The 23,707-nt window shown below is 41.4% G+C and overlaps 1 protein-coding gene across 7 annotated transcripts in view; it reads left to right on the forward strand.

The window, feature by feature from the left end:
- lnx2a (ligand of numb-protein X 2a) overlaps nt 1-23,707 on the forward strand; it is a 227,763-nt gene that overhangs the window by 193,460 nt on the left and 10,596 nt on the right. For 4 of the 7 annotated variants that reach the window (XM_068033559.1, XM_068033565.1, XM_068033561.1 and 1 more), the window contains 5 exons: nt 15,671-15,870; nt 17,916-18,284; nt 19,414-19,563; nt 21,769-21,988; nt 23,097-23,328. In XM_068033559.1, coding sequence (XP_067889660.1) covers nt 15,671-15,870; nt 17,916-18,284; nt 19,414-19,563; nt 21,769-21,988; nt 23,097-23,328 — 1,171 coding nt within the window. Of the gene's footprint in view, nt 1-15,670; nt 15,871-17,915; nt 18,285-19,413; nt 19,564-21,768; nt 21,989-22,978; nt 23,012-23,096; nt 23,329-23,707 lie in introns of all 7 variants that reach the window. The other 3 variants (XM_068033562.1, XM_068033563.1, XM_068033564.1) reach the window with 3 other exon arrangements.

The raw sequence follows: 23,707 nt of genomic DNA on the forward strand, positions 1-23,707 counted from the left end.
AGCAAATATAATTGCATTCACTACCCATTCCTGTTCCTACCGTACCCACATTCCAATCACCAACCCATCTCTTTCCCCTTTTAAACTGCCCACTCAAACTCTCTATACTTCCCTCCCACTTGCCCCTAAGCTACACACTTCAACTTTTAACACTCAATCCAATTGCATTCACTCCCCTTTGAGTAGAGCCACCCCTTCACCTGTAGTTTTACACTCAGGCTGGAATTTTACGCCATCCCAACAAGTCGGATGGTGGCGGTGGGGGGGGGGGGGGGGCGAAAAATGGCCCGCCCCAGGCCAATCAAGGCCCTTAAGTGGCCACTTAACGGTGACTTAAGGGCCTTCGCCTGCCTCCACGTGGATTTTACCCATGGCAAGCGGGCATCCTGGAGCCGGGAAAAGCCGGCGGCTTCTCAGCGTCTGGGGTGGGGGGGGGCCTGCTCATCGGGCACAGGATGCCCTATGGAGGGATGCCCCTGCTACCCCAACCACCCCCAGCACCCAACATGCCCCCCTTCCTCCACCCAACCGACCACGCTTGCCTCGCCAGGGCCTCACCGATTACCCCCAACAAGGCAACCAAAACCTACCTGTCTTCCCGGCTCCATGTCTTCAGCTGGGCTGCAGTCCCAGCAGTGGCCAACGCTCCCGGTGGTGCTGCTGGGACTAAGAGCTGCTGGCCCGCTGATTAACCAGCAGCTCAATGAGGTAGGACTTCCCCCCCCTCAAGCGGGGGGAAGTCCCGCCTCGGAACACTTAAAGCCTGGGGACCTGTAAAATGCGGGTCGGATCCCCAGGCGTGGCAGAAGTGGGCTTGCCACTGTCTTTTTAGTCGGTGGCCGGCTCCCGTCCACCCAATGTGAAATTCCGTCTTCAGTCTTCAATGCTGCCATAAAGCAAATTGATCCATCCTGCTGATATGTTGCATTAATCTACTTGGTCATTAATATCTTAAAAGTCATTACTTGAAATCTATTTTAGATTATTAGGAATTTTTTTGAACACTTTTTGTCGTATGCTTCAAAATATCCTGTTGGATCTGAAGACATGCACAGTCAACTCTGACATCACCACTCCCTGGGCAATCTGCCAAGAAGCTTGCTTAAGAAGTATGCTAAGGGAAGCTTTGAGAGTTTTCACTTTTTGACCAAGATGATCAGGTAATGAATAAAATATGCCCCAGAGGAAGCTTGCACATCATCAGTCAGGACCAGTATTTAATTCTTGCACCCTAGTCAAGAGCTGAATGCTGCAGCACTGTAGCAATTGTTTCCCTATTTGTTTTTTTTTTGCCTCTGTATTATTGTATAATGCCTGCTATCATTACACTTGTCCATCATTGTAATGGTGTTAATTCTAATGACAAACTGGCTTAAAACTGTAGGCAATTCTAAGTAAAGGCTGAATGCTTATTTTAATGAATCTTAGTCATTTTAATATTTTTAACCAAAGCGTGAAGTTTTGGCCCCGATTTAGTAAAGGCCTACTGGTAGCACAGGGTCTCACAGCTGGTGGGAGTTGGGTGTCAAATTTGCTTTCAATTTGTTGTGTCACATCCTGCAGGGAGAGAATTAGGCCATGCTGCAAGCATGCATGATTCTCATTTCAATAGCAAAAATCTTTAAATTTTCCCACTGTATATCTCATGACTTCGAGGGATGCTCTGCCCACGGTGTGCACCTTGCCAAAATAGAATATACACATTGGTTGTCTCTAAAAACCTGCCTTATTAACTAGGTTTCCTAAAGAAAAATAATTGGTTGCTGGTACAGACTTTTTTGTGTGTTTTCTGCTGCATTTTTCTTCATGTATCGGAAGATATTGTTGAGTAGTCTGCTATTTCAGCAAAGTTATTTTTCCTGCCAGGCCCACATTTATAAACCTCTCCATAAGTTCCTGAACATATTAAAGGAGACTTACTTCACTGCCTATGCTTCATAAGACAGGCTATCAAAATTGTCCCATCTTGCTGCAGGGCATCTACAGACTATAGCTGGAACTGGGCAAGCTCTTTGCCTAGAAGTGAAAATTATAATACTCATGAGACTTTCTTACTTCAGGATCCTTCCAAACCACCCCAGGAGACATTTTCCACATTAGGTAGTCTGCAGTCTACACAAGTATCAAGAAGTTGACTAATGCTGTGTTTGCAAGGGGTAATGCCTTCGTAACAATCGCTATGGAAAGAAGGCATCACTTGGACAGGGCATGGAGCTTTACTGGTTAGTAAGTGCAAAATGTCAAAGATGGCAAACAAGGCTGTTGATATTAACTTGAACAGAAAGATTTATAGTCAATTGATGATCAGGTGAGATCAGAGCACAGAAACATCATTATACACATGCTGACTGTTATCCAGGAAACACTTCCATTTGACAATGATGCTTGCATTTTTCTGAAGGAGAAGAAACATTGGAGAGTGGGATGATAGTTCTTAAGAGAGTAGGGTTAATTGGACTATGATGAAATATTTCACTTTTCAGCCACCTCTTTAATGGCAAGGAGCCTTTTAAGAAGTAATGTTTTGTTAGATTTTTGCTCCTCTACCAACTGTACTACAGAGTGCTCTCGCCTCGATTTTCATGTGCCAACAGCCCATTAAAATTAGTGATTCTTGTAGCAGTATTCAGTGTAGCCCACCTTTTGTATCTCTGACACAGGTGAGCCTCCGTCATGAGTCACTCCAACCCCATTTTTGCTACTTTAGATGGAAGATCAAGGCATTTATTCTTTTAGGTGTATTTTATGCTCATCAGTGTGAAGAAGAACATTGGCAGTGGAATATTTTTCCACCTTCACACTCAATATCAGCAATAGTGTGGTTTAAATACAGGATAAAAGCCCTTCTATTCTGCCCAGTAACATGATGTGAGCTCCCATGGAATTGTACCCACTCGCTGCGATACACCATTTTTCTTTTTCCAAACAGCCATTTCTGTGAGTAAAGTACCTGATTAAGTATCAAGTTATGGGTAGATTGTATATGAATTGACATTTTAAGAACCGATAATGGCAAGTAAATTACGTGACACGCAAAAAAATTATTTTCATAGTAATTAATACGAAGGTATGAATTAGGAGCAGGAGTAGGCCACTCGGCCCTTCAAGCCTGCTCCGCCATTCAATAAGTTCATGGCTGAACTGATTACTGCACATTTCCACCTACTCCTAATAACCTTCCACCCCCTTGCTTATCAAGAATCTATCTACTGCTGCCTTAAAAATATTCAAAGACTCTGCTTCCACTGCCTTTTGAGGAAGTGGATTCCAAAGACTCATGACCCTCAGAGAAAGAATTTCACCTCCTCTGTCTTAAATGGACGACCACTTTTTTAAACAGTGACCCCTAGTTTGAGATTCTGCCACAAGGGGAAACATCCTTTCCATATCCACCCTGTCAAGACCCCTCAGGATCTCATATGTTTCAATCAAGTCACCTCTTATTCTTCTAAATTCCAGCAGATACAAGCCTAGCCTGTCCAATCTTTCCTCGGAAGACAGCCCACCCATTCCAGGTATTAATCGAGTAAACCTTCTCTGTACTACCTCCAATGCATTTACATCCTTCCTTAAATAAGGAGACCATTGCTGTACACAGTACTCCAGATGTGGTCTCACCAATGCCCTGTATAGCTGAAGCATAACCTCCCTACTTTTGTTTTCAATTCCCCTCGCAATAAGCAAATACATTCTATTAGCTTTCCTAAATACATGCTGTACCTGCATACTGACCTTTTGTGATTCATGCACTAGGACACCCAGATCCCTCTGCATCTCAGAGCTCTGCAATCTCTCACCATTTAGATAATATGCTTTTATTTTATTCTTCCTGCCAAAGTGGACAATTTCACACTTTCCCACATTATACTCCATTTGCCAGATCTTTGCCCTCTCACATAACCTATCTTTATCCCTTTGTAGCGTCCATATGTCCTCTTCACAAGTTACTTTCCTACCTTTGTGTCATCAGCAAATTTAGCAACCATACCTTCGGTCCCTTCATCTGAGTCTTTTATATAAATTGTAAAAAGTTGAGGCCCTAGCACAGATCCCTGTGGCACACCGCTCATTACATCTTGCCAACCAGAAAATGACCCATTTATGCCTACTCTCTGTTTCCTGTTAGCTAGCTAATCTTCCATCCATGCCAATATCTTACCCCCTACACCATGAGCTTTTATTTTCTGGAATAACCTTTGATGTGGCACCTTATCAAATGCCTTCTGGAAATCTAAGTACAATACATCCACCAGTTCCCCTTTATCCACAGCACATGTTTAATACTCCCTCAAAGAACTCCAATAAATTGGTTAAACATGATTTGCCTTTCACAAAACCATATTTATTCTGCCTGATTACCTTGAATTTTTCTAAATGCCCTGCTATACCGTCTTTAATAATAGCTTCTAACATTTTCCCTATGATAGATGTTAAGCTAACTGGCCTGTAGTTTCCTGCTTTCTGTCTTCCTCCCTTTTAGAATAAAGGAGTTACATTTTCTATTTTCCAATCCAACAGAACCTTCCCCGAATATAGGGAATTTTGGAAAATTAAAACTAATGCATCAGCTATCTCGCTATCCACTTCTTTTAACACCCTAGGATGAAGTCCATCAGGACCCGGGGACTTGTCAGCCTGCAGCTCCAACAAATTGTTCAGTACCACTTTCTTGGTGATTGTAATTTTCTTGAGTTCGTCCCTCCCTTCCATTTCCTGACTTGCAGCTAATACTGGGATGTTACTTGTATCCTCAAATAGTGAAGACCGATGCAAAATATCTGTTCAGTTCAGCTGCCATCTCCTTTATTATCCATAATTAATTCCCGAACTCACTTTCTGTAGGACCAACGCTCACTCTGCTAACTTCTTTTTTTAAATATCTATAGAAACCCTTACTGTCTGTCTTTATATTTCCAGCTAGCTTTCTCTCATACTCTAATTTTACCTTCCTTATCAATCCTTTAGTCATTCTTTGTTGTTTTTTATATTCTGTCCAATCTTCTGATCTGCCTCCCATCTTTGTGCAATTATATTCTTTTTCTTTAAGTTCGAAACTATCTTTAACTGTTATAGTTAACCACGGATGGCTGGTCCCACCCTTGGAATTTTTCTTTCTCATTGAAATGTATCTATTCTGTGTATTCTGAAATATCCCCTTAAATGTCTGCCACTTCATTTCTTTTGATCTGTCCCTTAACCTGATTTGCCAGTTCATTTTAGCTAGCTCTGCTTTCATGCCCTCATAATTGCCCTTATTTAAGTTTAAAATACTAGTCTTGGACCCACTCTTCTCTCCCTCAAACTGAATGTAAGATTCAATCATATTATGATCGCTGTTACCTAGGGGTACCTTAACTATGAGGTCATTAATTAATCCTATCTCGTTGGACAATACCAGGTCTAGTTATAGCCTGCTCTCTGGTTGGCTCCAGAATGTATTGTTCCAAGAAATTATCCCGAAAACATTCTATATACTCCTTATCTCGGTTACTTCTGCCCATCTGATTTTTCCAGTCTATATGTAGGTTAAAATCCCCCATAATTATTGCTGTACCTTTCTGACAAGTTGCCATTATTTCTTCCTTTATACCCTGTCCTACAGTGTGGTTAATGTTAGGTGGCCTGTTCACCACTCCCACAAGTGACTTCTTGCCTTTATGATTTCTCATCTGTACCCAAACTGGTCTCCTGAAATTAGGTCATCCTGCTCTATTGTGCTAATACCATCCATTAAATAATAGAGCTACCCCTCCACCTTTTCCTAGCTTCCTGTCCTTCCTAAATGCCATATACCCTTCAATATTCAGGTCCCAATCTATGTCATCCGGCAGCCATGTCCCTGTCATGGCTGTCAGATCGTACTTATTTATTTGCGCTCTCATAATGTTATGCCAGTGCTCACTGTTCCTCATTGAAAAGTATTCATGCTTTATTCGAGCTTGGTAAGGACAAGTTATTCTGAAAGTAAGTTGTGGTTATCTGTAAACTTTAACAGGTAAGTTAGCTAATTATGAATAGTGCAATTTTTTTCACAGGTAGTGTTGTATGCTTTCCAGTAGTCACCAGCATTAAACATCTGCCAGTTCTGAGATTCAAACTCATTAGAATCTAGACCCACTCCATTTCAGCCAATTATTCTGTATTCCATGCATTTTCTGTTTTCAGTAAAGAGTTTGATACATTGGAAGTATTTAATAATTCAGCCAGAAGATTAAAGACATGTGTTTCTTTATGCCCAAATCAGTTTTTGACTTTTAAAAAAAAAAAAAATAACTGCTGTGTAAACATAACAAGATCCTCAATTATTGATGACGTTTAATCATCAGAAATGATTCATGGCTAAATCTGTGGTGAAACATCAAGTATTGTGCTCGCAAGCTGGAAAAATCTGATCTGTTATTAAATCAATTCTCATCACAATATGCAATCAAGCATGTAAACCTTTCAGTTGTGTGGAATATAGTGGTATGAATGTATTTCATGTTGTCACTCTTGTTATACTTCTAACTGAAGCATATGCTGATAGGGTTAGATGAAGATGCATGAGAGGAGGGTCATGTGGAGCATGAACACTGGCATAGTCCAATTGGGGCCAGTAGCCTTTTTCTGTGCTGCAGATTCTGAGGAGAATTTCAGCGCCCCCCCCCCCCACCCCCATCTCGCAACGAGTAGGAGAGGATTGGGGAGTTTAATCAGTAAATTTGCAAAACCCAATCCGAATCTGCTGTGAACACACCTGATTCAGTTTCAATTGCTGTGAATTTCGTGGTGCCCAAGTAACTCACTCTGGAGAGGCGGGTCCATAATTGTAATCCATAAATTACAGAAATAGACTAGTACAGCACATAAGGAAGCAATTCGGCCCATCGAGTTTGCATTGGCTCTTCCGAAGAGAAATCCACTTAATCCCATTCCCCACTCTTTCCCATATGCCTGCAATTATCTTCTCCAACTATTTATCCAATTTCCTTTTGAAATCTACTATTGAATCTTCATCCACCACCCTACTAGGCAGTGCATTTCAAATCCTAACCACTCATTGCCTTTTAAAAAAAAAAGTTATCTTGCTGTTGCCTCTGATTCAGTTGCCAATCACCTTAAATCTGGTTATTGACCTTTCAGCCATTGGAAACAGTTTCTCTTTATTTACTCTATCTAAACCCTTCATGATTTTGGACACCTCTATCAAATATCCTCTTGGCCTTCTCCAAGGAGAAAAATGAAGCTCCATTTTTGATATCTTGGTAGCCAACAGTGGCGCAGTGGTTAGCACCGCAGCCTCACAGCTCCAGCGACACGGGTTCAATTCTGGATACTGCCTGGGTGGAGTTTTCAAGTTCTCCCTGTGACCGCGTGGGTTTTCGCCGAGTGCTCCGGTTTCCTCCCACAGCCAAAGACTTGCAGGTTGATAGGTAAATTGGCCATTATAAGTTGCCCCTAGTATAGGTAGGGGAATATAGGGAAGGTGGGGTTGAGGTAGGAATATGGGATTAGTGTAGGATTAGTACAAATGGGTGGTTGATGGTCGGCACAGACTCGGTGGGCCGAAGGGCCTGTTTCAGTACTGTAACTCTAAATAAATAAATAAATAAATAAATAAACACTAGCCAGTCGGGTTTCCTGGGGTTTGAGAAACCCAGCAGTTAAAGGGAGATGCGAGCAACCAGATCCAGCAGATGAGTGCTTTTTTTTAATACAGCACTGCTTGTTGGCCAGGAGAAGTAGAGTGCTTTTCTCCCTTGCCACCACCCCCCGGCCCACCAAGAAATTTTCTGCTGCGATTTGGCTTTTTCTCCTCCCTCCCATTCCCACCTGACCGACACAATGATATTTCCCACTCTCCCCTCCCTCCCAATTGCCGGTCCAACACACTCAACTTTGCAGTGCTTCCTGGTTATCAAGAACAGTCCCCACCTGCGGTCTTCTATTACTGGCTTTCCTGCCTGGCTGCTAGCCAGGTTGAAAGGCAGGATACTGAGTAAGAATTTAAAGGTCCTGTTTTAAACTTGGCAGGACCTCCACGTCCTTCCCTGCCTCCCTGTAGATGTTGGGGCCTATGTAACTGTAAGAGTGATATAAATTCTGTCGTACATTCTCTTTCTTTTAAGAGCATAAGTTTTAACCATTTTTACTTGCATTCCATTAAGGGCAAGATGTTTAAAATGTGCACTACATGCTTAGAATTTGTGATTAAAGAGGTGATGTGTGAGAACTGTGATGGACTCTCCCAGTGTGATACTACAGTACAAAGAGGCACTAGCTGCAAAGCCAAAGTGGCTGATCACTCAGTGACTTCTTCATTCAAAGGTTGTTTTCAAGTAGAATAAAAAAGCAAATGTTTTGATTATTTTTGTTCTTTCCTGGAATGTGGGCATTGCTGGCAAGGCCACCATTTGTTGCCCATCCTTTGAGAAGGTGGTGGTGAGCTGCTGCCTTGAACCTCTGCAGTCTGTGTGGTGTAAGTACACCCATGGTGCTGTGAAGTAGCAAGTTCCAGGATTTTGACCCAGTGAAAATGAAGGAATGGTGATTCTATTTCCAAGTCTGGATGCTCTGTGACTTGGAGAGGAACTTGCAGGCTGTGATGTTCCCATGTGCCTGCTGCCCTTGTCCTTCTAAGTAGTAGAGGTTACGGGTTTGGAAGGTGCTGACAAAAAAGCCTTGGTGAGTTGCGGTAGTGTAGCTTGTAAATAGTACACATTGAAGCCACAGTGTGCCGGTTTGTGGACAGTGTCAATGTTGAAGATGGTGGATAGGGTGACAATCAAGCTGGATGGTTTCGAGCTTCTTGAGTGTTTTTGGAGCTGCACTTATCAAGGCAAGTGGAGCGCATTCCATCACACTCCTAACTTGTGCTTTGTAGATGGTAGAAAGACTTTGGGGACTCAGGAGGTGAGTCACTTGCTGTAGAATATGCAGGTTCTGACCTGCTCTGGTAGCCACTGTAAAGTTTTTTGTTTCTGGTCAAAGGTAACACCCAGGATGTTGATCGTGGGGGATTTGGTGATGGTAATGACATTGAATATCGAGAGAAAGTGGTTCAACTCTCAATTCCTGTTCATTGCCTGGCATTTGTGTGGCTCCTATGTTTGCCCCTCATCAGCCCAAAGCCTGAATGCTGTCCAGGTCTGGCTGCATTCAGGCCTGGACTGCTACATTATCTGAGGTGTTGCAAATGGTACTCAACATTGTGCAATCATCAGAGAATGTCCTGACTTGTGACCTTATAATAGAGGGAAGGTCATTGATGAAGCAGCTAAAGATTGTTGGGCCTAGGACGCTGCCCTGAGGAACTCCAGCAGTGATGTCTGGGGCTGAGCAGATTGGCCTGCAACAACCACAACTGTGTTCCTTTGTGCTAGGATTGACTCCAAACAGTGGAGCCTTTTCCCCTGATTCCCATTTACTTAATTTTACCAGGGCTCCTTGATATCACACTTTGTCAAATGCTGCCTTGATGTCAAGGGAAATCACTTTCATCTCACCTTTTGGAATTCATTCCTTTTGTCCATGTTTGGACCAATATTGTAGTAAGGGCTGGAGTAAAGTGGTCCTGGTGGAGCCCAAACTGAGCATCGGTGAGCAAGTTATTGGTAAGTGCCTCTTGATAGCACTTTTTACAACACCTTCCATCACTTTGCTGTGATTAAGAGTAGACTGATAGTGGTATTTAGCCAGATTGGATTTGTCCTGCTTTTTGTGAACAGGACATACCTGGGCAATTTTCCACTTAGTCGGTTAGATGATGACATTGTAGCTGTACTGGAACAACTTGGCTAAAGGCGCAGCTAGTTCTGGAGCGCCAGTCTTCAGCATTACAGCCGGTATATTGTCGGAGCCGAGGGCCTTTGCTGTGTTCAGCGTGCTCAGCTGTTTCTTGGTATCGCATGGAATTAGTCGAATTGGCTGAAGACTGCCTTCTAATTATGGTGGGCACCTCAGGAAGAAGCTGAGATAAATCATCCACTCTGTGTTCTGGCTGAAGATGGTTGCCTTGTCTTTTGCACTCGCAAAATGGGCTCTGCCATCGTTGAGAATGGGGATACTCATGGAGCCTCCTCCTCCCTTTAGTTATTTAATTCTCGACCACCATTCACGACTGGATGTGGCAGGACCGCAGAGCTTTAATCTGATCTGTTGATTGTATGATTGCTTAGGTCTGTCGATAGCATGCTGCCTCTGCTGTTTAGCATGCATGTAGTCCTGTGCTGTAGCTTCACCTAAGTTGACACTTCATTTTTCAGTATGCCTGGTGCTGCTCCTGGCATGCTCTTCTACACTCCTCAATGAACCAGGGTTGATTTCCTAGCTTGATGCTAATGGTAGAGTGAGGGGTCTGCCGGGCCATAAGGTTACAGATTGACTGGAAATATTTTTTTTATTTCAGAGAGAAGTGAAGAGGTGCTGGCCGAGAGCAAGACAGATTTTACTAAGGCACCTGCTTTATTATTTTGGAATTCTCAGTATAAGTAATAACCATTTTTGCATGAGGACTTATTTATGTATCTGTGTTGCAGCATGTGAAGAAAATACTATTATTCAAAAACCAAACAAAAATCACTGTTTTACTCTCTCCTTTCTGTTTCAAACTTCTTTCCGAAGTCTTATATGTGATGCACACTTTCGCATCCTAATACCCTGTTTTCCCAGCCTTGGAACAGTGAGCAATGCCATATATGTTCTGTCAGTATGCTTAAAAGTTTTGCATCCTGATTGGGTTGTTGCATCATGCCCTTCAAAGATGTCAGTTCAGGGCATCACACTCAAGGCAATAATTAACAATTGGCTGAAGTGAGAATCTATTTGTTCACTCAAAAGTTAAATCTTCAACTGACTAAATGTGAATGAATCAAAAGCAATTTTTTGTCTCGTATCAATGAGCAACAAGTAACCATTTGACTTTTAACAAAAAGCTACCAATCCCAAACTGACAAAACAGAAAACAATTAGAGTGCTCACCCAGCCAAAATGTTTCCCTACTGGTCCCTTCATTCTTAATGTTTTTCAGCCCACCTGCTTCCCTACCCAGTTAAAGTACTGCTGGCTTGCCTGCACGAATGTTTTCTACGCCACTAAGACACGAAAGAGGAGAGGGAAAGGTGCAAGATTAATGAGAAAACGTGTATGGTGTAAAGAAGGAAGAAACGTGAAGTGATGAGGGAATGTGAATTGAAGGGAGAGGCGAGAGGGTAAAAAGTGAAGCAGGGGAGCAAGAAGTGAAAAATGGTTTAGTTGGTTGACTCCTTCCATCTACGAAAGATGATGGACACACAGCAAACAGTCCATTCAGGTGGGGTGTCTTCTCTTGGTGCACCTTTACTGATGGCTGTGAAAGCCAATCCTTGAGAGGCAGATTCTGCCACAAGTGCTGCACGCGAACCTGCCAAGTCATGCTGTGAGTTATCGTTTTTTGACATTGACACCTGTTGCCAAGCTGCTGTAGCAACTGGTCATCGTGGTAGTGCATACCAGTCTACAGGATGTCACCATTTCCCTCTTTTGCCAGCTAGTGACTCCCAAGTGCGATAGTCAACATTTAGGGCCTTCATGTCACGCTTGCAAGCAACCATGAAGTGGAGCTTTGGGCACCCTACTGGTCGTCTGGCCCTGGCTACCTCACCATTCAGAAGGTCCTTAGGTATTCAACCGTTTTCCATCCTGCGGGTGTGTCTGATCCACTGAAGCCGCCTCTGTTTGATTAGTGCCAACACACTTGGGAGCTCTACCTTTGAGAAGACTGCCACATTTGTGATTTTGTCCTGCCAGGACATTCCCATAATGTGCTGCAGACAGCGAAGATGGAAATTATTGAGCTTCTTTTCCTGATAGCTGTAAGTCGCCCATGTTTCACAGCTATCCAGCAAAATGCTGAGAACGCAGGCCTAATAAACCATCAGCTTGGTCCTAAGGGTCAGCTTGGTGTTATCCCATGCGCATTTTGCAAGTCGGCCAAAGGTGGTAGCTGCTTTCTCTATGCGTGAATCGAGCTGTGCTTCGAGGGGCAGATTGTCTGTCACTGTGGACCCACAGTAGCAGAATTTGCTAACCACTTCCAGTGGGGTGTTATTTAGTGTGATCAGGAACAGAGATGTAACACCTTGTCCCATGACCACAGTTTTCTTGACGCTTATAGTGAAGGAGAACAAGTTACAGGCATGGGAGAGACAGTCCATGAGTCTTTGTAGCTGAGTTTCCGTATGAGCAACTAGTGCAGCATCATCAGCATAGAGAAGTTCTCTGATCAGAGCGTGATGTATTTTCGTCTTCACTTTCAGCCTTGATAGATTGTAGAGCTTGCCGTCTGACCTAGTGTGCAAGTAGACTCTTTCCATATCTGCAGGGAAGGTGAAGGTCAGGAGCATGGAAGAGAAGATGCCAAACAGAGTGGGGACTAGGATACAACCCTGTTTCACTCCATTTTTCGCTCCAAAGTTGTTGGGAATGGAACTAGGATAGTGGAGCAGTGACGAGGATGGATACGTTACTTGAGTTATGAGCAATGATGGCCTTAAAAATATAAAAAATAAAATATTTGAATCTAGAGCTTTAGAATTTTGCAGAAACATAGTGATGTTTTCCCAACTCTGTGCCTGCCCCAAGAATTACTCACACATTTCCTCCGGGTGCTCCAGTTTCCTCCCACATGCCAAAGACTTGCGGGTTGATAAGTAAATTGGCCATTGTAAATTGCCCCTAGTGTAGGTAGGTGGTAGGAGAACTGAGGGAAGGTGGGGATGGGAGAGGGAAATGGGATTAATGTAGGATTAGTATAAATGGGCGGTTGATGGTCGGCGCAGACTCGGTGGGCCGAAGGGCCTGTTTCGGTGCTGTATCTCTCTATGACTATGATTAATCATGGTGGCTCACCTCTGGCCCACTCTGCATCTAAAAACACCACAACTTCATCAGCTTTGCCTTCCCCGCAGTACCGTTTATCTACTGCCCGTCATTTCTGCTTCCCATTGGTGGAAGGGTCAAAAACCAGAGAACACAGATTTAAGGTGATTGACAAAAGAACCAAAGGCAATATAAGGAAAATCTTTTCTACGCAGCAAGTGGTTATGAACTGGAATGTACTGCCTGTGTGGGTGGTGGAGGCAGATTCAATCGAGGCTTTCAAAGGGAAATTAGGTAAGTACATAGAGGGAAGAAGAATTGCAGAGCTATGGGGAAGGGGCAGGGAGTGGGACTAGCTGGATTGCTCTTGCAGGGAGTTGGCATGGGCTCAATGAGCCGAAAGGCCGCCATCTGTGCTGTAACCATTCGGATGAAAATCATAAAATATTGAATTAGTTTGGGTCAGATCACCTTTTATATCACTGAACTTTACTTTTTCCCAGTGCAACCTGCATATCATAGTCCTTTTCTGTTCTCATTGAATCCAACTATGTTGTGATCATTATTTCCCAATTGTTCTCCTACTCTCATCTGTTATTTGCCCTACTTTTTTCCTCAGAATTAAACCAAGCAATGTTTCTTTCCTTGTGCAATTAGAAACATGAGTGTTTTCCACTGTTGGCTGCCATTTCTTACATTATAAAATGGACAGAAGAAAATCTGGTGCAGACCTTGTACAGTGATTTGCTTGCCTGAATCAATTTTCAGGTAGGCCTTTAAATGGGCACTCAGTTCACCTGGCCAAAACAACCAGTGGGCTTGGAACTGTCCCCCCCCCCACCCCCCTGCCACCATCCGATCTCCCCCCCCCCCCCAAAACAAGTCTTACTCATTGGCCAGCTGCTTGCTACGGTTGACCGATTTTCTGCTGCAGAAACCACTGTGTTTTAGTGGAGTGTCCATTTGGCACCCGCAGCTCACCAGAAAAATATTAATGAGGCCTAAACCTGAAACCATGCACCATGGGCGCACCACCAATATTCCCAAGCAGAAAATTTCCCCATGATCTAAGATTCATTCTAAAAAGTGTTCCTTGCTCTAAGCACATGGATTGCATTTAGAACAGTTTTTCTTGGGATAGTCTCATTGCAGAATTGTTGTTCCATACCTCTTTGCACTATCTGCAAATCTCCACCATTTTTCTGTGTCTGTAATGCACACCAGTAATTATATCAATTCTGTTTCAATTTCTTAACTCGATCCATATGGATTCAGGCTTAATGCAACCATCTAGGGACATCTTTGGTTTGTAGTCCTGTGATAGAATCCTTCACTAATACTGTACACGTTTCCCTTTTTTTTTTACCCTCCCTTATCCCCACTGAAAATGTTGGCCCGGATTCTGCGGTAGTCATGATGATGATACTGTCAGTGTTCGCTGTCATTACTCCTCTGAAACTGACAGCAACTTCTGGAGTCCACACATACACAGTTATATGCAGAAATCCAGAAGTTGCTGTCAGTGATTCTGTGCTTTCCCCACAGGGTGCACTGTTGAAGAGCTCGCAGCAATTAAGTAGAAATCATTGAACTGACAAGAATTTACCCTTTTACGTTATTAGTCTTGCTGTAAAAACCCTTGAAAAAGTTACACCTTGTTGAAAGTGCAATTGGGTTTTTGATGACATACTATGTTCATAATTACTGCTGAACAGCTTCACTGTACCTGAAAAACTAATTTTATATTTGTGGAATGGTAACTTTCTCCATTATGATAAAAAGAACCTCATTTTTTAAATTTTTAAAAAAGTTTGTTTCATATTTCAGCAACTTTAGCCCCATGTGCCTGTCCCAATCATTTGTTCTGCTCTCTGAATTTTGCATGTTCAATTAAAATTTTACAATCGTTTTTACTTCCTGGTTTTCTGTCTGAATACTTCAACGTGATTGGCTTCTTACCCTGCTTGCTGACATCACTTCTGTTGGATGCCTGGAGATCCCCTTGACTTTGAACCAGATTCAAATTGACATCGAGAAGGGGGATATCCACGCCCCAGGTATTGCTAGATCATTGGGTGCAGCTTTCTTTGAAGTCAGTGGCGAGCGCCATCAGTTTGACACTGACCGCAAAATCTGGGTTATTCTATCCAAAAAATATTAAGTTACCAGTTTTGTCTAAGTTTAAGCCATGTTTCCATTATAGCCACTCTGTAATATCACTCCTTAGTTACTAATACTGTTAACTTTCTAATTTTCATTTAAATACTTGTACATTTACTCAATTCTCATGTCATTTTTCTGCTGCATTTCCTCTTATTTTTTATCTAGTTTTCTCCTTTTAATTTTTCTATATCTCTTGCGCCTTTTAAAAAAGTATTTATGTCTCACTATCTCATAACTTCTTTCATTTCCTTTCTCATCTGATAGTATTTTGTACTATATATTTCAGCTTAGCCTTCTTCTATTCCAATAGCTTTATTAATCTTGCTTGCTCTCTCTCTCTCTAGTCTCAAACAGAATAATATATAGCATACTCTTCCATATTAGTTTGGATTGCCTCCTGTGATCATTTACATTTTAACCTTCCTTCCCCTTGGAAAAGTCTTAGGCTTACACGTGGTACATCTCTGAATGTCCTGTCTAAGAAGAGGAAGCAAATTGTGGAAAAACACAAACTAACAGCACACCACCCCATCCCATCATGTTTGCTTTGCTGTGTAAGCTACAAGTGCAAAAGCATTACACAAATAACTTCTAAAATACTGTGTAATAATTAGTTGGAAATTTGTGTTAGTGATTTTAAGTGTGCTCATTTGTATTTTTTTAATTGCAGGACTACCAAAGCAACCTGGTCTGCCTGAAGGAGAGATTACCAATATTGAAATCCACAGGGTCAATCCCTATGTGGAACTGGGCCTGAGCATCGTAGGTGGAAATGAAACTCCTTTGATAAATATTGTAATTCAGGAAGTTTATCGAGATGGTATTGTTGCAAAAGATGGAAGGCTTCTTTCTGGTGACCAAATATTGCAGGTAATGAACTAAAAATTGTTTGTACATCTATTTTGACTTGTTTCAAAGTAAACTAGGCTCAGTATAAAATTTAGGTAAGCTGTATATTCTTGCTGTGTTTTGTAAAGTATACTTCTTCCACCCACACTGTTTTCACCAATTCCTGGCTAGGTAAGTGAAACTGATTCCTTTTAATGTTTCCTAGAATGTTGGAACTATTGTAAATTTAATGTAATTTATTTATCATTGTGGTGAACTGCCATTTCGAATATCTGGACTTACCAGGGACCCACTCAGTTGACAATTTGTCTGCAAGTTGTTACTTGAAGCAGTAATTCAGATTAGATCCTTTCTGCTATTGAATGCCATCAGGATGTAAGATGTCTGAATTATTAAGCCTCCATACTAGCCAACTACAGAATAAATCTCTCTCTCTCTCACACACATATATTTATGCATGTCTAAATCTACCTTGTCAAAAAATATCATGGTGTCCATTAAATCAATTTTCCTGAAAACTAATTAAATATAGTTTCACAAACCTGTGGAAATCTGTCCAAAAGTTTTTTTTCCAGAAAATATTGACATTATGATGAAAATGTTGATCAGGTTATAAGATCAAATGTGGCCCTTTAACATATAGAGCAACCTTGAATCTCCAGAAATGATGCTTTTAATTTTTAAGCATGACAGGACTGATGGTTTATACCTATGCCTCTCAACTACAGTTAGTATATGTTTACTATGTAATTGTGCAATTACTAAAACACTTTCACATTTTCACATAAATAAGACTTGGATCCAAAGGTCAGTGCTAAAATGAGGATGCCAAGGAATAGATTTACAACTTTCCCTGGGCTTAAAATAGCTTTTGCGGATTGATCACTTATTATTATAGAAAATACCTGCGTTTCTGGGTGGTTTCTGTAACAGACTGGAAAAACTGGTGTAGATTTAGTTATTTTTTTCCGCGTTACAAAGAAATGTCCCCAAATAGGAGTTGAGCTCGAGCAGGGGTAGGGAACATAATACAAGAGATAGCAGGAGTAGGCCATTGGCCCTTCGAACTTTCTCTGCCATTCAGCAAGATCATGGCTGATTTTCTGCCTCAACTCTACCTTCCTGCACTATCCCCATATCCCTTAATTCCCTTAGCATCCAAAAGTCTATTGACCTCTGTCTTGAATATACTGAATGACTGACTGAGCATCCACAACTCTCTGGGCTAGAGAATTCCAAAGATTCATAACTCTTTAAGTGAAGAAATGTCTCCTCAACTTAGTCCTAAGTGGCTGACCCCTTCTTTTGAGACTCTGACCCCATGTTCCAGATTCCCCAGCCAGGGCAAACATTTTCTCAGCATCTAACTTGTCAAGCCCTTGAGGATTTTCTATTTTTCAATTAGATTACCTCACACTCTTCTAAACTCCAGGGAATAAAGGCTTAGTCTACTCAATCTTTCCTCTTGGGCCATTCCTTCATCCCAGGAATCTGTCCAGTGAACCTTTGTTGTACTTTCTCTCAGGCAAGTAAGTTCTTCCTTAGGTAGAGACCAAAACTGCGCACAGTCATCCAGGTGTGGCCTCACTAATGCCCTGTATATTCTTTACTCTTCTACTCCAATCCTTTTATAACAAAAGCTAACATTCCATTTGCCTTCCTAATTTCTTGCTTTATCTGCATGTTAACTTTCTGTAATCCCAGGTCCCTCTGAAAGCAAATATTTCCCATTCAAAAAATATTCTGCTTTATTATTTTTCCTACCAAGGTGGATAACTTCAATCTTCACCACATTATATTCCATCAGCCACGTTCTTGCCCACTCACCCAACCTGTCTATTTTCCTCTGCAACCTCTTTGCGTCCTCCTGATTGCTTACTTTCCCACCTAAGAGTTGGGGAATGTAGATTTGCTAACTTTTGCTCATTATAGATGTCCTTGTACAACTTCAATCATGCAATACGTATCAGGAAATAGATCATATATTTTGTTGTGTTGATCACTTTAATTTTTATGCCCGGTAAACATGAAATACGGTGCTGCACTGTTTTTTTATTTTATTCCAGGTGAATGGTGTTGATATCAGCAATGTACCTCACAATTATGCTAGGTCTGTGTTTTCGCAGCCCTGCTCTGCTCTACATCTCACTGTTCTAAGGGAGAGGCGTTTTGCTGGTCGAACACATATCCACCCTGATGGCAGCTGTACACGAGAAGATGGCTTTCATGTGACTTTGCTTAAAAGGGACTCTAGTGAGCAACTTGGTATTAAATTAGTTCGTAGAACAGATGAGGCAGGCATCTTCATCCTGGATCTTCTGGAAGGTGGTTTGGCTGCTCAGGATGGGAGACTGTGCAGCAATGATCGGGTGCTTGCCATAAATGGACATGACCTGAAGCATGGGACACCAGAACTTGCTGCGCAAATAATCCAGGTAAAATTATTTTTAGTGCATCAGATATGTTGGTATATGGTCAATTGGCTTGAAATTGCATTAATATTAAAATCCATGACGTAGTGCTACTAGTTGTATTTTGAATAAATACAGTAATAAAACTAAATGTAATTTTGTGTAAGTCAAAGCCTTATAAAAAAAAAATATGGCTTAATTTAACATTGGACAGACAGTAATAACATTGTGAAACAAAGCATGATGCAACTATTGTTAAGGGTTTTATCTTCATTTCTTTTAAACATGTATTTTGTGCTCATCAAGCTGAGAGAGATAAGTACTAGTGAATGAAATTCTGAATTTCCGGCACTGATTGTTAGCCACCAGGCACTCCAAGGTTAGGATTAAGTGCACAAAACTACTCACAGAATAGGTTTAGCACAACCAAATGCAGAGCAAAGCTCCACACAACTCTGTCCCAACAATGTACATCGACCCAAACCTCAGAAATGCAACCCCTCCTGCAGTGTGACATTTCTCACATCAACCATTATAACTTGGATCATTCTGGTACAGATAATTTACTTTCAATAAATCTGTATCAGCTGCTAGAGTTGCAACACTTGCAGCAGAGCTTCTTTTCTCCTGTTCCTTATAGTATTTTTTCAGATCCTAAGTATGAAGATGCCAATTAGAATAAATACCTGCTAAACAAACCAAAGATGTTAGAACTGTAATAAATGCTTGGTGGAAGCTTGTGTTGCAGGCTTACATCCATTAGAAGCTGAATTGGTACTGCTGGAATTCATTTTCAATAGGACCCTTACAGCCAGCAGATAGAAAAGACTCATCGCAATAGGACTTAGGAGCAGGAGTAGGCCATTCGGCCTTTTGAGCCTATTCCGCCATTCGGTAAGATCATGGCTGATCTGGTTGTGCTCTCAACTCCACTTTGCTGACTGCCCCCCATAACTCATGATTCCCATGACTCCCAATATGAGCTTTTTTTTTATCGCATGTTTGAAATAAAAGGCTAATGTCTAATCTATTGCACCACAACAATTCCCAGTTTTCCTTTTTTAAATTCCTCCTGAAATGTTTTCATTTTAAGAGTTAATGAATAGTGTATAAAGTTACCTATATTTAAAAGTTTTGTTTTTATGTTTATCAGGCCAGTGGTGAGAGAGTTCATTTCATAATCTGTAGAACTGCTAAGCAGCAGCTCTCGAATGTTATTCAAGAACTAGGTTCTCATACAAGTCACCAACATCCATCCCAGCATACGCAGCTCCTGTTCCATAGCAGACCTAGTACTCAAAAGGTGAGTGAGAAACAAATTCAGTAATGAATTTCACTAAAATGTACAGTTTATATTAATTGGACCTGTTTGCTCTTAATTGATTTGTTGTGTTATAAGAATGGTTCTGAAATAATCTGTTAGCTAGACTATCTCTTGATCTTAAGTATTCAATTAACATTATTTACTTCAGATTTATAATCAGCAAGATAATTATTCTTTATCCATTAGGAATCATTTTACAGTTCCCAATGATACATTGCATTGCTCACATCTAACTTAAGTAGTATGCATCTTTGGTGATCTATAGAATATCACTGCATCTTGACTATTATTTTTGAACCTGTTGTGCAGTCTGTAATGCCAAACTTAAAAATAATAGAACTTTTATTACATTTTCTTGCACTATTAAGATGGCTAGGAATCACACTTGTGATTCTCTGGGCAGAGTGTTCCCAATCTTGACAGGAAGGGGGCTAGCAGAAGCTAGCCACTTCCATATATGAAAGGAAATCAATGAATAACAATAACATATTGCATTGATATAGAACCTTTAATGTTGTAAAATATCCCATAGCGCTTCACAGAAGTCAAAGAGGTAGATTTTAAGAAGCATCTTAAAGGAAGAGAGCGAGGTGGAGAGGTGTAGGGAGGAATCCCAGAGCTTGGGGTCTAGGCAGCTGAAGACATGCCCGCCAATGGTGGAGTGATGGAAATTGGTGATTTTCAAGAGGCCAGAATTAGAGCACAGACAGTATTGGGCTGGAAGACGTTACAGAGATAGAATGGGACAAGGCCATGGAGGGATTTGAAAACTATAATTAAAATTGAGGCATTACTGGAACTGGAACCAATGTAGGTTAGTGAGCACAGTGTGATGAATGAATGAGACTTGGTGCAAGTTAGGATACAAGCTGCAGAGTTTTGGATGAGTGCAGGTTTACAGAGTAAGCAAGGTGTGAGGCTGGCCAAGAGAGCCTTAGAATAGTCAAGTCCAGAGGCAACAAAAGCATGGATGAGGGTTCCAATAGCAGATGAGCTGAGGCAAGGGTAGAGACAGATGATGTTATGGAGGTGGAAATATTCGGTCTTAGTGAAGGAGCAGGTAAGGGGTCAGAAGTTCATCCCAGGGTCATATAGGATGCTGAGGTAGCTATAGGTCTGCTTCAGCCTCAGACAGTGGCCATGCAAAGGGATGGAGTTGGTGATTAAAGAATGGAGTTTGTGACGGGGACCAAAAACAATGGCTTCAGTCTTTCCAGTGTTTAATTGGAAGCAATTTCTGCTCATCCAGTACTGGATGTTGAATAAGCATTCTGACAAATCAGATGCTGTGGAGTGGAGAGGTCAAGAGAGGTAGAGGCCTGCTCAGGTCGGGAAAAAAGAACCCGACCGAACCACAATGGACCCGAGCCCGACCCGGCCTGAGTCCCTCCGATTTTGCCCCAAGCCCGACCCAACCTAAGCCTGCCCCGACTCAACTCTACCCGACCCGATCCCTTTATTTACCTTCCAACTGGGAAGCTCTACGAAGCTGCAGCGCATGTGCGATGACGTCACGATGACGTCACCGTGACGTCACTCGCTCACTGCGCAGATTCAGTTTCTTCCTGGACTCCCAGCTCAGGTAAGTTTTTTTTTTTTTTTTTTTTAATTTCAATACTTACCAGCAGAGCACTTACCGTGTGTTTCTGGCCCGACCAGACCCGACCTGAACCCGGCACATGTAGCAGGCCTCTAAAGAGAGGTGGTAGTGAGGTAGAGCTGGGTGTTGTTAGTGTACCTGTGAACCTGTTGCATTTTTGGATAATGTTGCTGAGGGGCAGCATGTCAGTGAGAAGTAGGAGGGGATCAAGGATAGATTTTCAGGGAATCTCAGAAGTAACAATTTATGAGGAAAGAGAAGCCATTGCTGGTCATTCTCTATCTACAACTGGATAGATAGGAATAGAACCAGATAAGGGCAGTCCCACCCAGCTCGATGATGGAGAGGCATTGGAGTAGGATAGTGTGGTCAACCAAGTTAAAGGCTGCAGATAGGGATAGTTTACTATGTCCAAAGTCACATTGGATGGCATCTTTGAGTGACCATCTTTGTGGATGAAGAAGTCATGAAATAAGCTACAATACAAATAATTTACAATCCATATAAATATATTCATGAAGACACCGTTATGACAATATTTGAATACATTGCATGAAAACAGAAGCTTTTCCCTATTTCCTCAGGATCTGTCCCAATGTGTTACTTGTCAGGAAAAGCAGATCACTGTACAGAAAGAGCCTCATGAATCTTTAGGAATGACTGTCGCAGGAGGACGGGGCAGCAAAAATGGTCAATTGCCAATCTTTGTCACCAGTGTACAGCCGCATGGCTGCCTCAGCAGAGAAGGGAGGATCAAACGTGGTAAGACTACACACCGGCTAGAGCCTCACAGGAACTTCTTTGGTGATTCAATTGTATATCTTAATTTTAGAAAGTGTAATATATTTTCATCATGTAGAGTAGGGATTGAACAAATTGTACCTGCTATGCTTAAGTCTTAGAAAGAATTCAAGTGCTGAATAAACCTCCTACTCGCAAAACTTTTGTGAATCTATGAAATTCATCTTCTATCATTTCTCTAGGCCTGCTAAAGTAATATTTTTACAGATCAAAATATATTTCATGTATTTTATAACTAGATCTTTACAGCTACAGTGAGATGAACAATGTAAAGCAGAAATTCACTGTTAAATTTAGTCAGAGTTATTGTAGAATTTTATAGCTAAATTATCTTTTTTGTATTCACTTAACGGTGACGATGTAACAATGCTAAATGTTCATATAAATTATTATATTTGATAGTTATAAATTAAACTTGCAGCATCTGATGACGACTAGTAGATTAGCTAAAACAATTGCTACTATCTATCTTCATTAGCATGCCTGAATATAGATTTTGAAGTTGAAAAGAGCTAGAGCAATTGGGTGGCACTGTATATTAACATGCTTAAAGCATGTTAGGATACACCTTTTCAACAATTCCCACATCCGAACAATATTATTCTCTGTGCCTGGTTTTTGAGTGGCTATTTATGATTGACATTCTAACTTTATTCCATTTGTTAATGTTCACTTTTAGGAGCTGTTGTATAGGCTGATAGGCATAACAGTCATTTCTAACAGTGAATGCCATCACTTGGCAGTGAAGGCTGAGACAAATTAGCAATATCAACTTTGCTTCTCTGAAATATGTCTCTTGAGTTATTGATGTTGACTATAAAAAAGAGTATCAGCCCCCTTATTTCTTCTAAGGAACCAATGCAACAAACCATCTCTTTTTCTGCCTCAGTAAAAGTACATATTCCCAATTTTATAATTTTTAAAAAATTTTTGTTGATGGAAATTCCAAAACATCTGCTAGGATTACATGATCTTGTGAAAATATCTGAACAGATGGAGAAGATGCCAGCACTGGAGAAGGAGAAGGTATATGTAATTTAACGCAAGCACCCCAAAGCTAATATGCATTGATTAATGGGAAGCTGAAAATAAGTCTGTGATTTTTAAACAGGGGATGTGCTACTGAGCATCAATGCTATTGACCTGACCTGTCTGAGTCACAGTGAAGCAGTGGCCACCCTGAAAACTAGTGCTACCTCACCAGTTGTTGTACTGAAGGCACTGGAAGTACAAACAACAGAACAGCAGGGCCAAGCTGCAGATGAGCAACTGAGCACAAACAGTGAAAATGAATGTGATACCACCTGGTCACCATCATGGGTCATGTGGCTAGGATTGCCAAGGTGAGTGACTTATGTATTCTGTCTGGTTAAACAAATGACATTAAGACCTTTTTCCATATTAACTCAGAAGTGCTAAAGAAATTTTCCATACATTTATTTCCTTCAAAGAATATTGTGGCTTGCCGAATAACGTAGAATTGCTTAAACTTCTCTAGTTCTTCATTTTTAGCATGTTCTACATATCAAGGGAGTGTGTTTTAATTGGCACTGTCCATTATGGGGTGAGGACTTTGTTTTTCCCCATCAAGAAAAGTGTTTGACATACTCTAGCTTGGGATTGTAGGTGCTAAGTTGGTACATCTGATTCAGAACTCCCATCAATGCACTTTTCTCAGGACTCTATGTTGATACCAATTGGGACTGGAGTCGGGAGCACTGA

The sequence above is a fragment of the Heterodontus francisci genome, chromosome 6, assembly GCF_036365525.1.
Source record: "Heterodontus francisci isolate sHetFra1 chromosome 6, sHetFra1.hap1, whole genome shotgun sequence".
In the NCBI taxonomy this organism is placed as follows: domain Eukaryota; kingdom Metazoa; phylum Chordata; class Chondrichthyes; order Heterodontiformes; family Heterodontidae; genus Heterodontus; species Heterodontus francisci.